At 36.4% G+C, this 18,504-nt stretch overlaps 1 protein-coding gene and 1 long non-coding RNA gene across 5 annotated transcripts in view; one reads left to right on the top strand and one right to left on the bottom strand.

Moving 5' to 3' along the window:
- The window catches only part of LOC309657937, a 1,158,638-nt gene that overhangs the window by 549,538 nt on the left and 590,596 nt on the right, over positions 1 to 18,504 (bottom strand). The window lies entirely within an intron of this gene.
- Positions 1 to 18,504, top strand: part of PARP8 (poly(ADP-ribose) polymerase family member 8) — a 188,920-nt gene that overhangs the window by 165,219 nt on the left and 5,197 nt on the right. For 3 of the 4 annotated variants that reach the window (XM_082455877.1, XM_082455875.1, XM_082455876.1), the window contains 7 exons: positions 1,132 to 1,180; positions 2,301 to 2,413; positions 2,650 to 2,722; positions 4,319 to 4,388; positions 7,334 to 7,407; positions 8,537 to 8,606; positions 9,471 to 9,555. In XM_082455877.1, coding sequence (XP_082312003.1) covers positions 1,132 to 1,180; positions 2,301 to 2,413; positions 2,650 to 2,722; positions 4,319 to 4,388; positions 7,334 to 7,407; positions 8,537 to 8,606; positions 9,471 to 9,555 — 534 coding nt within the window. The remainder of the gene's footprint in view (positions 1 to 1,131; positions 1,181 to 2,300; positions 2,414 to 2,649; positions 2,723 to 4,318; positions 4,389 to 7,333; positions 7,408 to 8,536; positions 8,607 to 9,470; positions 9,556 to 18,504) is intronic. The other variant, XR_014261954.1, reaches the window with a different exon arrangement.

Below are 18,504 nucleotides of genomic sequence, written 5' to 3'. Positions count from 1 at the left end.
TGGGGGTTTTAGGTGCGTCTCTTTGAAATCACTGACAACTCGAAGACTGGAATTTACCATGATTATCAGACAGTAATACAAATGTAAAGATTATAAGAGATTGGTCTGAATGAGTACTTATTCCATGCTACAACCAGGAAGTTTTTAAAAAAATATGTAAAAATGGGCAAAGGAGGAAGAATCTGGCCACCTCATGACTCTAATTACTTAACTTTCACTTAGGCAGAACCTTACAAAACACATTTAATTTAGTCTAGTAAAACCATGACAAAAGTTAGGTTTTAGAAGTCTTTCTTCTTTGTATCTTTTATAATCTATTTTTAAAATTCTGACGAATTGAGTAAAATAACACATAGTTTTTATTTTAACTTTTAAAATTCTCATATTAAGTCGTATTCAAAATGAAGGTAAAAATTTCAAATATCTAATCTCTTTCTTTTTTTCCCTGAAGTTAGCCTGATTGTTCACTTTTAATTATTTGTGATCATTTCCTTCAGCTTGTTAGTCACTCTTCCTTCAAGGAGAAGAAAATTTACCAACATGTTTTACAATTTTTTTAGTTATTATTTTCTATACTGAAAAGCATAAAACACTTAGTCCTTTCAGATACCTGAGGTTTTGATTTTTTTTCAACTTCATTGTCTACATATGGTGAACAACAGTTTGTATATAAACCATTGTATGTATCAGCACAAAGATCCTCAAATATTTAAAGAAAGGAAAAATATCTTCATAAAAACTCATTCTTAGTTAAACAGTGTAGGGAGAAGCAGAGGAAGCAGGTGTATAAATCAGCTTCTAAATTTTGTATTTAGATTACCATTATTTGAAAGCATATTCATAAATGTTCACTTTGCTGATATCTGAGGTTGTGGTTATTAAAAATTATATCTCTTAAGTTTTCAAGAGCTACTTCTGTGTTTTCTCAGATTAAAGTATCTTTTTTATTATATAGCTCTTTAAGTTGTTTCAGGAAGCAAAGCAAAATGATGTAATTAAATAAAATTATTACTCAATTTAGTTTATGTCACAGCAAAAATAAGTTTTAATCACTTGCCAACGGAGGGGAAAAACACTTTAAATATATGTGGCATATATTTGTGACTGATGGCTTATTTTAATTAATTTCAGGGTTATTTCAAGTAATAGGTCACATATTGTGAAACTGCCAGTTAACAGGGTAAGTTGTTTTTTCACATATACATACAGAAATGTGAGGAATACTTACTAGTTGGGAGAACTGACCCCTGTGATCTTTAGGCAGCCTCTCCAGGAAATTGAAGTTAACTCAGGCCAAGCCTAATTCTTCAGTTAGAAATGACCATATGTGCCCCAGCTCTAAGTTTCTCCAAGGTATCAAATTCAATTTCAGGCTGCTGCCCTGAACTTTTAAGTAAACGAGTCAATGTGAAATCATTTAGTTATTCCACATGTGATAGAGAGAACATTATCTAGAGATTGACCAGGAAAAGGTAGTGTGCTTTTTTATCATTGTCAGTTTAATACTGGCACAGCTTTACTTTTCTATATTGGAGAAGATATTGCCTCCAGATATCTTACTTATCGGCCTAATATGCTTACAAAATAAAGAAAAAGCTAATGGACTCTGATTTCAGTTCTGATCATCACCTGGGAGCAGTATCTAAAATCTCAGCTCTCCCATCTATGAATCTCTAAACTATGAGATTCCTATATATTGGATTCCTGTATAAGTACATATATTCTTAGGTGAAAGGGCAGCAATTAGAAAATTTTGTTAAGCGACTGATTCAAAAGATTTTGTTTCAATTTTTTCCATGAGCAAAGTGGGAAACTGTAATTTGAATGTAGGCAATTTCTAATTTTACAAATATATGTAAATAAAGCATGATGATGATAATTTTTGCAATTTTAAAATCTTGAACTAACTTTTCTGCTTAGCAAATTCAGATATTTCCCCAGTTGAATAGCTGGTGGATACTTAGGGAATTCAATAATAAAAGTCTCAAAAAGAAATGTAATTAGGAAGGCAGATCTGCTTGAATGTGGTTACATAGCATATTCCAAAGCTAAATATAAACGACTTCGGATTGTCTATCTCCTATTCCTTTTCCATTAGCCTAAAGAATTATCCTTCATATCAGCAATTCCATGTGATTTATCATTTATGCAGGGTTTTTGTTAAATGAATGACCCTGTTAATATAAATTATTATGGTTTGAAACTAGATAATTCTTAAACCAGTAAAGTTTGAAATTGTCATCAGCCTGATTGTATGTTAAATTTGACATGTTTTCCTGCATCCTTATTTTAAATGGCAGCAACTGAAGTTCATGCACACTCCCCATCAGTTCCTTCTTCTCAGCAGTCCACCAGCCAAAGAATCCAATTTTAGAGCTGCTAAAAAACTCTTCGGAAGCACCTTTGCATTTCAGTGAGTATGGCTTAGTGTTTAGGGGGCTGTGTCCCCCACTTAGTCTTCCAGAAATGTGTGGGGAGGAAGGCATCCTCTTTTAGTAGTTGGCTGTTAGCACTGGACAGTTCACTACACGATACTTGACTAGGAAACCCAGAACTCTGAAAAAGCACCAAGACTTGTTATATTGAGACCCCGTAAAAAGGTCATTGATTTTTGATTTTGCTTTTTCCTTCCCCTCCCCTGTGTTTTAGTGGCTCGCACATTGAAAACTGGCACTCCATCCTGAGAAATGGTCTGGTTGTTGCTTCTAATACACGACTGCAGGTAAATTTTCTGCATGCTTTAACGAGACTCGTTATTCTTCAGTATTGGAGTTCAGTAAGCAGTCCTGGTGTTGTTTTCACTTGCAAAAGGGGATGCATGTGTGCTTTAAAAAATTACGTGGACTTTTCTAATAGGCATACGTAATTTTCACAAAATAAGTCAAGCAGAATTGATCTATACACAACATAGGGATGAAAAGAAAAAGAAAACTGAGTTCCCCTATGAGAAAATAGTGAAACCACTTTAAACTTAATAGAAAAAACTGATCACAAAAGAGGTAAAACCTTACACAAATTCTCTCTGCTACTCCAACTCAAGTTTTTTGAGCACTACCTCAGTGTGAATACTTTAACAGAAGAAAAGGTAGGGCTAAGAATAAGCATAATGGAGATTGGACACCCAAGAGCCATCGGCTTCCTGCTTTTCAGCCCGCAGGACAGCTCATGGGCAGGATATTGTGGGTGTGGTCCTCATCTTTGTTTACGCCCTTCATCTCCAGCATCCCACCTCACTCTCATTCAGCTGATTTTCATCTGATGATGTAAGGAGGTCGGGAGATGAAATCCTCAACCCAGTCACCTGTGCGAGATCTCATATTCTGATGACAATTGGGACGACACAACTAAATATAAATGTTCATAAATACACATTTAATATAAATATAAATGGCCATAAATACACATTTATTGAATTAATATTTGGTGCATACTAAATACGGTATGAGGGCCCTAGAACACGGAGATAATAAGAGAGACTTTTAGTTGTTCTGAGTAGTAGACTAGTCGAAGAGTTTCAGTTAATGAAACTCTCCGTAACTAGAAAAATTTAGAGGAAGTAAGGAATGGGATGACAGTGCCGTGTAGTGAAAATCTGAATAAGATATTTTGTTGATATACTAGCAGATGAGTCCTGATCAACCTTCTGTCACATGTGTTTCAGCCACGTTTGTTTTCAGTATTTTAGAGTCATTAACATAAAAGCCTACTCCAGGGCTTCCCTGGTGGCACAGTGGTTAAGAATCCGCCTGCCAATGCAGGAGACAGGTTCCATCACTGGTCCAGGAGAGATCCCACATGCTGCAGAGCAACCAAGCCTGTGTGCCATAACTACTGAGCCTGTGCTCTAGAGCCCGTGAGCCACAACTACTGAGCCCACGCGCCTAGAGCCCGTGCTCCGCAACAAGAGAAGCCACCGCAATGAGAAGCCCACGCACCGCAATGAGGAGTAGCCCCTGCTCGCCACAACTAGAGAAAGCCGCGCACAGCAACGAAGACCCAGTGCAGCCAAAAATAAATTAATTAATTAAAAAAAAAAAAGCCTACTCCAGTACTTGATACTAAGTGACTCTTTGTCATCAGCAGGGTGGAAAATCTTTACTAAGGATTTTTTCTGGCTGTCATTTTCCATATATCAATGCACTCTGAATTTTAAGAACAAGGATATTAGTACTCTTTTCAAATTAGACCTTGAAATCAGAGCTTTATCATTTTATTAAGAGCTAATGTTCCAGCATAAGACCAATGGTCTTCTTTTGTGAAATATTAACATTTGAAACCATAAACTGACCGTTTCCTTTCCCACCTCCTCTCATTCTAGCTCCACGGTGCAATGTATGGAAGTGGAATCTATCTTAGTCCAATGTCAAGCATATCATTTGGTTACTCAGGTAAGCTTGTATTTCATTTCAACCTCAAATATATTAGGTTTTTGTTGTTGTATATTCTAGGCACAATTTTTTATCGAGTAAATGAAGCTTATTTGATGTATTTGTATTAAATTCATTTGATAAATGTCAGAAGTAAAAACAAAGCTCACGTGTCAAGATGAATTTATAATACTTCCCCTAGCATATAAGATGGAGCATATGTTTTGTCAGTTTCAAAATTAATTTTAATTTTGTTTCAATAGTTTCTACATTTATTCCGTCTACAGTAAACATTGAAAATATAGCATGTACAAAATATTATGTAGAGCACTGAAAAAAGTTTATGTACATATTATATTAAAGAAGTTTTAAGCAGTATGGAAAATTTAGGATTAGAAAAACATCCTCAGAACCATCCTACTTATTGACAACTTCTTGTTAATATTTTGGTGAGGTTATTTGAGAAAAATATATTGGAATAAACTGAAACCATGTGCTGAGGAGGAGCCTCATAAATTCAAAATATGGAAAGAACGATTACCAAATTGTTAGCATTTGTAATCCTGAGGTATTAAAATTCAGGGTGATTTTTTCTTTGCACTTTAAAAATTTTTGGAATATTTCACAATGATCCGTGTGATTTTTTTCTTAGAACAGAAACTTATTCTGTTTAAATATAAAATAATTATGCCCATTGTAAAGAAATTGAAACTACACAGAATTGTATAAAATAACAAATGAAAAATTTTCCTCCTTTCCTAACAACCTCAGGGTTTGGTGAGTTCCCCTTTAGACTTAAAGGCTTTTATATTCGTATACCTGCATATATAGTTGGTTTTGCTTATGTGCTTGTGTTGTGTGGGGTTACATGATTCCATTAAACAACTTCAGGAGATGTTGCTCACATGGTGCCTGGATGGTAAGTCTTAAGATCCATATATTATAGAAAAGGAGACTTAGAGAGATCTAATAACTAGGAGAACATTGAGCAGGCTTACCTGTCTGATTCTTTTGCCCAAGTTCACGCTCTTTCAGCCACAACAAGTGGTTTCTCAGTGTTCCATCCCGACCTTTTCCAGAGCACATGTCCTAAGAGGACCAGGTGGGCCCTGTATGCCTCTTCTGACCCAGCCTCAAAACTCACGTGGCATCACTTCCCATGTACAATATTGGTCAAAGCAGTCACAAGCCCCTCCATATCCAGGGGCTGGGGAATTAGACTCCATCTCCTGATGAAAGAGTGGCACAGTCGCATTGTAGAAAAACATACTGTTGAGAAATATTGTTGCAGTGATGTTTGAAAATACAATATGCCAAAATAAAGCTAGGAAAATAAATATCAGAAGAATAAGATAGTATAGGAAATAAAATAATGTAGTTCAATGGGAAAGATGATCAGAATCAGCTTAAATCAGACTCTAAATCTTATTAAAACAGAACACAGTAGAAAAGTAATATCAAACCAGTTTTAATAAATAAATACAATCTCAGCATAGATAAGGACAACACAACACATCATCAAGTCCTGTGATTTTCTGCTTCTTATACGGGTGTACTGACTCCTTAGATGGGTTCATGGAAAGGTTTGTGAGGGATTCAGATGAATGTAAAATTTGTCTGTGTGAATGTTTGTCTGGAAAGAGGGTCGATAGCTTTCATCCAATTCTTTCAGTGTCCTTGATCTGAAAGAAAAAATGTAAGAACCTCTACAGTACGTTGAACTGGCTTCATACTTGGTTTGGAGGGCTTCAGGTCTAGGAGTTAGAGAGCAGAACAGTCTTTCTGCACGTAATAGCCTTCGCCTGTTCCTCAGCTTGAATGCACCCACTTCTGCCCCTTTGCGGGAATGTCTGCCTTGGAAAATGCCTGCATCTGCACCATTTGCAGTTTGGTCCATAGGCTTTGCCCATTTTCATTAAGCCTTTTATTGAAACAGCAACAAACAAACAGGCTTCTCAACTTTAGGATAGTAGATGAGCATTTTTAAACACACTATAGCTACAAATCTACCTATTCTAAAACAGACAGGAATTTTAGTTCTGTTTTGTCTGAAATATTTCACATTAAAAAGCCATGGCATTAACAGGGTAAGGTAAGACTTGTGAGTATCATAGACAAAAGGACTTAAATAGTTTTCCTTTATTAGGAGGAATAGTAAATTCTACAGGAATTGAGCATGAAGTTAAGTTGCAGTATAAATATATTTTTCTGAAATTGTTCATATTTTCCACCCCTTATCTTCTTCTAGTCACCAGATGGTAAGAATGAAATTTAGGTCCTAAGCGCCTTTTAAAATCAAGTTTTAAGAATTTTCTGATGATATCAATTTTATGCAAGGGAAGGTCCTAGCCTTCTTTTCTTTCTTTTTTTTTTTTTTAATTTTTTTTTAAGAGATACCTCTTTTTTTAAAATTAATTAATTAATTAATTAATTTTTTTATTTTTGGCTGTGTTGGGTCTTCGTTTCTGTGCAAGGGCTTTCTCTAGTTGTGGCGAGCGGGGGCCACTCTTCACTGTGGTGCGCGGGCCTCTCACTATCGCGGCCTCTCTTGTCGCGGAGCACAGGCTCCAGACACGCAGGCTCAGTAGTTGTGGCTCATGGGCCCATTTGCTCCGCGTCATGTGGGATCTTCCCAGACCAGGGCTCGAACCCGTGTCCCCTGCATTGGCAGGCAGATTCTCAACCACTGCGCCACCAGGAAGCCCATCTAGCCTTCTTTTCAATGCAAAGAAAAACAAACTGTATTTTCTACTTTGTAACTTGACCAGGACTTCCAGAAGCCGCCAGCTTTCCACCCTGCTTGCTCAGGGCACAGCCGCTGCTCCTTCAGGAGCCCTTTGTGATGGTCTGTGGCCTGATGCTGTCAAACCTTTGCCTAGAGTGGAACTTTGCAGTGTAGATGGATTGTATTTTGAGCTGCATCATACAGCTTTGTCCCTAAATTATTATTTTGCTGATGTTTTTAGGGATGAACAAGAAGCAGAAGGTGTCAGCCAAGGATGAGGCAGCTTCAAGCAGTAAAAACAGCAACGCATCACAGGTGTTGTAGCGAATCGGGTGACTGCCTCTGATGAGTGAACTCTAGCTCCCTTAGCTGGCAGGACTTCGATAAATACTCAGGTTTTTTAAGTCTGCAGAATTATTTTAAGTGGCCATTACTCCTACAGGAATGAAACTCACCCTAAAATGCCTTTATTCAATAAATATTCAATAAGTATGTATTGAGCTTCTACGAGAGTGCTGGACATCTCCTAGATATTGGGCTACAGTGATCATCAGCGATAGACAAATCCTCTTGGTGCCTGCATTCTACTGAGTGGATATAAATAAATTAAATATATATTTAGATAGAAAGAATGCTAGATGGCGGTAAATCTTACAGAGAAATATCAGGGGAAAGGGATGTTGAATGCTATGAGATGCCAGATGGAACTCGAATGAATTTTAAATGGGGTGATCAGGAAAGGATGCTCTGAGAGGGTTCTATTTGAGTAAAGACCTATAGGTGGTGGGTGCACGAGCCATATGGCTCTCTGGGAGAAAGAACATTCCAGGCATAGAGAAGGGCAAGCACAAATCCCTTGTTGTTTCAGAGAAAACAAGCATTCTGGACAAATTAAAATCCATCTGATGAATAATGTGACTTTATATTTTAAAAAAAAGAGTATAGCTAGTCTAGTGTCTGAAAACAAAAACAAAACCCCAGATTTTCTACATGAAATGTTTCTGAAACCTCTGTGGCTTAATGATGCTATGAAAATGGGTTGGTTTTGGGTAGTTAGATGATCTAGAATAATTGATTTTAATGTTTGAAACGATTATGCAACTTTAATTTTGTTTCCCTCTAAATAGAGATGCTAGACTTCTGGTAAAAATAAATTTGAGTTCTAATTCTATGTTGTGAGGCTACTGAACTTTAATTTAGTATTTTTTAATTTGCTTATTTTTGAGAGTGATTTAATTATGATTATGTACAGAAATTAAGTGATATAACAAATATAGATTGACATTAAGAGAGAATTCAAGGATATTGCTGCTGGTCGAGATAGGCCTTTTTTTAAACCTCTGGAGCTATCTTAGTGACTATTACTTTTTAATGATGATTCTTTTTTTTCACTTGAGTGACTGTCCCATTTTTACTCTAATTTTTAAATTCTTTTGGACTTTAGTCACAGAAAAAAGGACAGCAATCCCAGTTCCTGCAAAGCCGTAACTTAAAATGCATAGCCTTATGTGAAGGTAAGTTGAAAGTTTTACAATTCTCATAGCGTTTTTCTCTCTCTTATCTGTATTTAAGAATTTAAGTATGTTTACAAAATGCTCACAATGGACTAGTGAAAGCTTTATTCCTTATGACCATCTCTAAGGGCACAAATGGAAAATACTTACAACAGAGACCATAAAGGTTAAAACCAAAAAAGCAGAATTGGCAAGAATTCAAATAGTGCTATATTTTATTCTTGGCAGATATTTCAGAATGGTAATTATCTCTTTCTGATCAAGTATTGCTTATCTCTTTTGTTAATATACCCCTTCCTCTTTATGTTGGTTTCTGAATGTATAATACCGTAAAAAATCTGAAAGATGAACCAAGTGCTGAGTAGATAACCCAGTAGGTCTTTCTCGTTCCTACACTGAAATTATTCTTCGATTCTGAACTTAGGACAGAAAATTGATAGGCGATTTGCAAGATCATATACTTTCCTTTGTTCTTGCTTTAAAATCTGACTTTGGCTAAAAGTTCATTTTTTTCTTCTTGTGTTGGGAGTTTCAGTAGCCACTGTTTACTGTCTTTCAAGTTTTCAACGTTTGATGGTTATAGAGGACGCTAAGTTGCTTTCTACATAGTTCCCAAGTCAGGACCTATTTACCACTGTAACACAAAAGTGATTTCCTTCCTATTGTTATGCTAATCGTGTTCCAGACATAAAATTGTTACTTGGCATTTCACTGTTTTTATTTACATTTCTTGATAGCTTAATAAGGTGAAAGAAACATTTTTCATATGTTAATTTGTGCATGCATTTTTGCTTTTAGATTTCTAAGAGAAGAGATACAGTAACTTAGAATAAATAGTTCTTTAATTTTCTCTTCCATTCACAGTGATCACCTCACCTGACCTGCACAAACATGGAGAGATATGGGTCGTCCCAAATACTGATCATGTCTGCACACGATTCTTTTTTGTGTAAGTGTAAAAACTTAAAATCCTATGTTACTGTCTTCTCCATAAATGAGGTAGTAGTGACTACATTATTGTCTGGTCACTTTAGCTGCCAAAATACAGCAGACAGGTATTTTCTCATCAACTCAATGTTTTTGTTTTATTTTAATAAGCTGTGAAAAATGGGGGTGTTTAAATGCTATTAACTTAGAAGAATTGAAGAAAAACATGGTCTCTTTAACCACTATCTGTGTGTATGTATGTATACATGTGTATATAAGTGTATATATACATACATACAGATCTTATATGTATCTAGATAGATATCTACACACACATAAATATACACATATATTATTTATAGATTTAAAAAAGTATTAGAACTGGGAATGAGGAAAACAATAATGAGAAAGTCTTCTTCCTATAAAAAGTTGATCTGCATTCCATATGATATAGGCTGGCAATGCAGGGCATGTTAATGTGGATTTTTTGACACAGCTACAGCATAAGAGCTGCATTAAAATACAAGAGTGGTATTTTTCTTCCCTAAGTAAATGAGTGCAGTAGATCTGTCTGATTTTTATCCACCTTGCTTAACTCTCAACTTTTTCCCATGCCTGAGCCTTCTTCATCCACGGTCCTGTCACAGAAAGGACCTCAAGGAAGAGTTGAGTATATCTGTTTTGTACGTTTATGTAGCTTTCTAAAAGGAAGCTGGAAAAATGCACTGACTTGTTTTATAAGCCATGTCAAAATGACTGTATCATGATTACTTCAATATATAGCATAGCTGGAGCGTGCTACATCTGCAGCATTTGGTCTATGAGCTTATTGACTGACGGTTCACAATGAAAATTTTATGAACTGCCTGGTTTTCTTTTGGTTGGTCTGAAAAGTGTGACTTTCTTATGATCCAGATTTATATATTATGTATTTATCTATCTTTTGTGTTTATGATACATATTAATATATAGATTACATAGTATGAGACATATACATACCTATAGATTTCATTCTTAGTGGCAAGACAGCAATGAGTATAGTAAAAAGAACCCTGCTGCTTTTGATCAGACAGTTTGTGTCTAGGCTCACCAGTTATTAGTGAGGTGACATTAGCCAAGCTGCATAACCTCTCTAAGCTTCCTCAGTAGACGCAATATAACATCATCAATAGATACAGTAGAACAATATACCGGTATCAGTGAGAATCCCAACAGGAAACCACTGGCCCTTAAGAAACGTGATAATTTCTGTCATTCACAGTTAGATCACTTACAAAAGTGTGATTATAGGGGAATCATAGGTCTAGTACAGTAACCTGGATCTAGTAGCACCAGAGCTATTATACATCCTCAGGTCCAAAATGATAAGAATAAGAAGCAGTTATCAGAACCTGGTAGGAGAGCCATTTCTAGTTCATCAGCTTTGACAGGAGTCATGGCCTTCAGTTCAGGGACGTAGGCAGCCCAAGGTGACCTTGTGGGGCTGGAACCAAGCAAAACCTTGACCTTGCCCTCCCCATTGGCCAAACTCTACCAGAAACTAGAGGGCAAGGGAGCATATTTACCAAGTCCATAGAAGTCGCCCTCCTGGGGCAGAAGGCAAGGTAGAGAAGTGTACAACCATAGCTCTGGAGGCTCCCAGGATAGCTGTCTGCTTTTTAAGGTTATGATTCAGATTAAGGTATAGCACAGTGCAGGTCTCCACTGAAAGGCACTCATTGAATATCATTTCCCCTCTTCTTTCTTGCTCATCTTGACTCTTATCCATTGTTAGAAGGTCAGCCTTCCAAAAAACACCTCCAATCACAAAGTTATTTCATTGTGTGAGCTGGAGATTTTCATGGAAAAGTAACTCCAGAGGCCTTTCCTTAGCTTGTCGTTAATCAGTTAATCTGCTCCTTTTAGCGTTTTGCTAAAATTCATAGTTGTTGAGCTAAATAACATTAGATATGGAAGTAGGCAGTAAACATTTCTAGTATTATTTCTTTGCAGTTTTACATAAATTATATGTAAACTAAATCAGTGGAGGTATATGTCTGGGTATGTGTGTGTTGACTGGAGAGAAGGATTTCTATATTTCATAAGAAAAAAGTGAGGAAAGACCATCTGAAGAAAAGAGAAGAAAAAGCCTTCAGTACACTCAGACACTTTCCAAATAATGCAAAGGAAAAAATTCTATTAAGGTAGTGATTTTCATTCCTTCATAAACACAAATGAGACTTCATCATTTTTTCCTGCTCCCTAAGGAGAGAAGGAACTAATTAAGGAAAATTGATAAGATTCAAAACACATGAAAAGGAGAATCCATTCACTAATGTACATTCTAATTACAACCATCAGTTTTCCTTCTTTATAAAAGATGTAATCACAGAGTTCTGCTAGTGATGTGCCTCCCTGGTGAATGGCACTATCTAGGAAAAGAATAAATTGAGGAGAAAGAAGTGAGTTATCACAAATATACCATAATCAGACAGAAACTCAATTTCTATTCTTATTTCATCCTTTCTTTTTTTTAACACATTATGTGATCTCTAAAGTTAGATGCTTTGCCTGATGACTAGGATATAAATTGGTGAGGCCTCCTTTTTATCTGTTACTAACTGAAAATATTAAAAATTATATAAATTCTATGCTAATCTGATTTCCAGAGTAGAGATAATAAAATGTATAAAATTAAATAAATAAATAAAACAGTCATATAATATCCTAATCACATTCTTCCCAACAAGGAAACAATAACAGAGAATGAGAGAAAAATGGGGGAAACTTTAGAACAGGGTATCAGAAAAAATTAAAAGTAAAATTTAAAGGAAGATATCTGTTAGGAAAAAATAAGAGAATAAGAAGTTTGAAAAAAATTTGTTGGAAAACTCCAAAAATGAATAAACTTAATCAAATATAAGTGCTTCAGGCAAAAGGTAATAATTCAGATGTTAAGAACAGATTCCAGATGGTTCTGAGAGTCTAGGAATTGTTGCTAGAGCTTGATTTCGTTGCTGACCTTGAGACACATGTGTACAAAGACATTAAGGTCAATATGTAGAAATACGGCAGCTATTTTAAAAAGGGCCAGAAGTTTCACAGGGGGTGTGAAAACCACATAGACATATGGTGCTGTAGTCATATACAACCAAAATGTTATGAAATGGGGATTTTAAAGCTAGAGAGGAAAACTTAGTATTGGTATTTTCCATAAATAGGAATAAATAATAAAATCCAAGGGAAGGTAATTGATGATTTGGCAGGTTAACAGATTAGGTGTATCTAGTGCCATGGGCACCCCATGCTACACTGCCCCCACCACTGCCATAGTGAAAACTCATAGAGATAGGAGTGTGTCTTCTCCCTCAACTGTTTGGGACCAAGGAAAGGTTAAGAACTGCCAGGTTTTTGTATCTTGCTTATCTGGTGTTACAACCTACATGTTTAATGCTTTAGTGGTTCTTTGATTTAGAGCAGGCAGATCTGCAAATGAATCGTTTCCATATTTTCTCTAACGTCGATTTAAGGTATATATTTCTCAAAATATTTCAAGAAGTTCAGAAATTTAGGAGCAGGAAGGACCAAGTAAAACAAGACTATCTGCAGAAAAGTGATGCGGGGTATTTTCAGGTTCTTGAGTCAAGCAGATGTCGGTGCTAAATAAATTTCAGGAATTCCTATCTAAAGTCTATTCTATCTTTTAAGGTCTAGCTCAAATACCACCTCTTCTATGAAGCTCCTAATCAAAATTAATCTCTCTTCCTGGTATTCCTACAACTCAGTGCAGAACTTCAATTTAAAATTCAGTTTATTCATTGTATCTGACTCTTCCACAAGACTGTGAACTCCTAAAAGGCAGACTCCTACTCTTGTTTTTTTACTGTCCTCGTGCCCTGCATCACCTTGCACCGTACCTGATGTACAGCTGCTTGTCAGCAAATTTTTAATGAATGAACAGAAGAAGGCAAAAAGGAAAATATTTTGGAATATGTATTGTTTTAATTTTAGGTCAAAGTTTGAAATATATCTAAAAAGGTAGCTACAAGAAAAATTTATAAAATAATTGTATCATGGCTGTTACATGAAATAAGAGATACTTTGCATCATGATTTTGCAAAAGATACACAGGGTTTGAATGGGAACATAGCAAGGAGACAGCTTATTTATGAAGTTAAAAGATAGGACATTCAGTCATGGCTCAGTGACATAAACTGTGTGACATCAAGCTGATAGGATCTGGGAGCTTTGCTTTATCCCAAGTCTATAATGAATCCAATTTCTCTGTCTCTAACCCAGATCTCTTTCCAAGATTGAAACTGCCACATCACTCCCCTGCTTAAAAGTCTTTGATAGCTGCTTACTACTTATAAGATGAAGTCCAGTCTCCTTTACAAAGGGAACCAACTGATTCCTTGGTGCTTTGTTCTTCCTTCAATACCACTGCGTTGAAGGTGGAGGAGATCCAATCTCCAGCTGCATGGCCCGCCATTTTTCATTGCCCGCTGTTTCTCACCCCAGGATGTTATGCTGCACAACCTGAGCTGTGTACTGGGATTTCCACACTCCATGCTCTTGCTGTTGCCTTTGTCCATTAATCTTGGATTCTCTCTTCCATTTTCTTCCCTCGTATTGTTTATCTAATTCCCACTCCTCTTTTAAATCTTAATGTATGTCTTCCCTCCTCCCAGAAACTTCCCTTGATGCCTTTGTGCTGCTCCCTTTTGTTACTATGTAATACCCTGGGCATGTGTTTATTACTGGATTGTTCTTTTTTATGTATTGTCTTCTTCATTACTCTGTATACCTCTTGAGGTCAGGGACTATCCAGCTTATTTGTGTTTGCGTACCTAGCATAGTGCTTGGCAGATACGTAAGAATGAATGAAATGCCCATTTTATAACTGCTTGCTGGATATTTTGTCCCCCAAAGTCCACTAATACCTTAAAATCATATGTACAAAGTGGAGCCCATTATTGCTGTAGTTTTCGATTTTTTTTTCCTTGCTCACTAGTCATCAGTTCCCAATTATATCTTTTCACAGTTTTCTTCTATAAACACCTTTGTTTCTGTGTGTATCGTTCTCTCCCCTAGAGTACACCAAAAGGTTACTAGTTATTTTCCATGCTTCTAATTTCTTCATTGTTCCTAATCTGTTTTTTAAAATGCCAGATTTTTTAAACATTACCATCATTACACCAGTGATACCTGTTCAATGTACAGAAACTGAAATCAGAGGTAAGCAAAAAGAGAGACAATCACCCATCATATTCCCACTTAGAGTTAACTATCGTTAATAAGATCATACAATTTATACCACATTGTTTTTCCAAAAGGAGAGTTTGATTATTCCTTGCTCATACAGGCTGATAGTTATTAACAAATAAAAACATGGCGTTCTGCAATATAGTGCCCATCTGACTTGACTTCAGTTACCCATACAAACCACTGATTGAATAAAATTATTATCCAAGCTGTTTCTTGAAAAAAACTTGGAATTCTTTTCCCCACGAATGTGCCTTTGCTCAGTCAGTAGGAATGGTTGGCTTTCTCACCAGCTCAGCCTTTAGCCAATCTTTCCAGGCTTAACTGTATGGTCTTTTCCGTGGGGCCTCTCCCGGCGTCCCACTCAGACAGGATATCTGTCTACTCTCAGTTCTGCTTGCCCTTTCTTTGTATCACCCAGGCTGCCTTGTCCTCCAGTTATTTGCATAACTCTATTATCTCCCCTAGTAAAATGCAAATTCTGTCCGTGTTTGGGAATCTTACATCTTGTGCAGAAACCCTTAATACATATTGAATGAAAGCAATGACAAAAGACTGAATGTTCTAACTTAATAGAGAGATTTATACATGGGCTATGAAGCAGACAGTACACTACAGTATCAGATTTCTTACAAGAACTTTGGAGAAGTTCTGGATATCATTCAGTTCACAGTGAATTTCTCTTCTCTGTGACTAATGAAAAACAGTGCTATCATTTCTGGCTTCCAGATTTAGGGAGTCAGAAAACAAATGTATGTGAACCAATCTTAAAACTGTCACAGAGCTGCTATAATCAGTTTGAAAATAAAGGTTGTCAATACATTTAAGTTTTTGTCCATGAAATTTCCTAACATACCCAAGAGAGTTCCAGATAGCCAATATCCATCTATTGTCTTATTTCCTCTCATAACTTTTAAAGCAAATTGGTTTATTATTTATTAAAATTTTAGTAATCTTTTTATACTCCTAGGAACATAAGTAATTTTTGTCTTCTTTTAGATGGTTTCATTTTTCCTTCTGTGGAAAACCCCAGTCAAGTGTATCATTTCCCTATTGATATCATTCTTGCTGTATTTCTTTTTTTAAATTTTGTTGCTGTCTGGACGTAAGTGAACTTCAGTGTTATATTAACAACTTAGTGTTTGTCTGCAATACTAATAAATAGCTGCAAAATAGTCTGTATGCTATATTGTAATAAATGTCTTAATGCCACTAGTAATTCATTTATCTAAGCCCTGCTGGTTGACCAATTCAGATGGTAGTTGGTTTTACCTTTATTATTATAGATGCTTCATAATTTAAGACACCTGAATGCCTTTGACTGATTTTATCCTTCAGCCCGCAGCTGTTGTGTTTCCTTGCGGGCTTCATAGACAATGGAAAAATAAGCATTTTTCTTAATACTTTCAATCTCAATCTCTCACTCTTGCTCTGTATTCTCTCCTCCTCCTATGTTCTTTCTATAAATTATTATAGTTTATTTTAAGAATGTGAGTCTCATTTCCTCTCCATTAACTTCAAATGCTTTTTAAGTGTCAATGAATGTGTACTACTTGGATATAGCAAACCCTTCCATTTGACTGGGAAATAGAGTGAGGGAGGAGTGATGGGTCATGACTAGAGAAGAAGTTTAGGTTTGGATTAATGAAGGAGCCAGGTGTGCCATGCCAGTGACATTGGATCTTGTTCTGCAAGTGAAGCGAAGGCCATTTGCATCACTCTAGCAGGGCAGAGAATAGTCTTGTAGGAGGGATGGGGGGATAAGTGTAGAGATAGAAAGATCAGTTATAATGTTATTACAATAGTCTAGGTCAGCGTTTCTCACTACAGAAAGAAATGAATTTGACCTTGTGACTTGGGAAAGAACAATCTTACTTTGTGTGGTGCAGTCAATACTCTCTGTCCTACTTTATTCTAATTTCATTGGAAAATGCTAGCCTGGACCACCTAATTTCAAAGCCTGCTAACTGTACACAACCTGCCACTTGAAAATCACCCGTTTAGATGAATGATAATGAATGCCTAAACGAAGGTGATGGTATTAGATGGAGAGAAGATGCAAGTGGGAATAACTAGGGAAATGGAAGCAACGTAACTTGATGATGTATTGGATTTGGGCACGTGGAATAACCAAGAATGACTGAAGTTTTCTTGTTGGTAGGGTGGGTAGATGATGGTACTTCAAATTGAGATCCTGACAGAGTAGAAAAGAGCAGTCAGTTTTGAATTAAGAAGTTAAGTTCAGCTTTGAATATACCACCTCTGTGATTTCTGTAGGAAATTTATAGTTAGGGAAAGATGTAAGGACTGGAGATACAGTTTTAGGAATCAACATGTAGGTGATAGTTACAACAATGGGACAGACTAAAGTAAAGTGAGTTTGCATATCATAAAAAGAGGGAACACTGAGGAGGGAATTGTGGATAAAACCAGCATTGAAATGGGAGGCCAGGGAAGAGAATGCAATGAAAGAGACTGAGAATTAATAATCAAAGGGCCAACTAGGGAGGGAAGAGATGATATAGCTTTAAGAAAAAGAGCAGTCAGCTGTATCACATGCTGCAGACATAGTAGATACAATCTCCTGAATTTATCAGCTAGGAGGCCATGGGCAACCATTGTCAGTACTTTTCAGTAGAGTAGTAGGATCTGAAGAATGATTGCAGTGGGTTGAGGAAAAAATGAGAAGTTTTAATGTATTACAGGCAAACCTTAATCAAGATACATGGTGGGCTGCTATCAGAAATTGGGAAGCCATCAAGAACCAAAGCAGTTCTAAGACCTGCCACTCTTCCCACTTCTCTCAAAGCACTATGGTTTCCTTTGTGTCTGGTTCATTCTCTTTATGTCAGTCTCTTTTGTTTTCCATAATCTGTATCCTAGAGGAGCTAGGCCAGTTGGTTTGATAAAACACCGTTACCTCATTTGGGCTGAGCCTGCAAGCCAGGTTGCTTCCCCAGCCTTGACTCAGAATTATGGATGGCTTAGCTTACCCTTGGTCCAGTGAGTAGCCTGGATTTATACAAAAACCAGGCTAACATATTTTACTTGCCCAATAAAATATATCTTTACACAGTTTGCTACAAAACACCCGATTAGATCTAGGTCTAAGGCATTTCACTTTACACATTCTCTAGTTTGTAACAGAGCACTTATTGTTTGAACTCCTGAGAAAATAATTACAACTAGGCTTTGTACCACATATCCCATTCTTTTTTTTACAATAATGTTTCACCATTGAGTGCCTTATGTATACGTATGTGTGTGTGTATTCTCACGGTAAAAATTAACCAAGTAGGCAACCTTGGGCCATTTCTTAGGAGTTTAAACTCGATATAGATGCAACTGTCACTAGGTTTTTAAGCAGTTGATTATGTGAGGACCTGAGTTCTCATTGTTATATGTCATCTATTTCATTTTTCTGTATTGTGCTATTTCAGGAGAATTTAAGCATGGTGAGGAAAAGACAGTGGCACACATTAATCTTTGAGACACTATGCTTACACCCCTGGTTATCTATTTTGAAGTAATTACCACTTCTCTAAAGCTTCTGTCTTGAAGTCATTTTTATGAAGTAAAATTAATTCATCACCTATTCTACTCTGAATATTATCATGGCAGTTTAAAAATTCATTCTTGGGAAATTCTTATTGCCCAAGTAAGTTTATTTGAGGAAATGAATTATCATCTAAAATGTAATTACTTCTTTCTAAAGGACTTAGTAATT

Source organism: Balaenoptera physalus (genome assembly GCF_965194825.1).
Source record: "Balaenoptera physalus genome assembly, chromosome: 3".
Taxonomy (NCBI): Eukaryota; Metazoa; Chordata; class Mammalia; order Artiodactyla; family Balaenopteridae; genus Balaenoptera; species Balaenoptera physalus.
The sequence above is the reverse complement of the archived record's forward strand: the minus strand, read 5'-3'. Positions and strand labels throughout refer to the sequence as shown.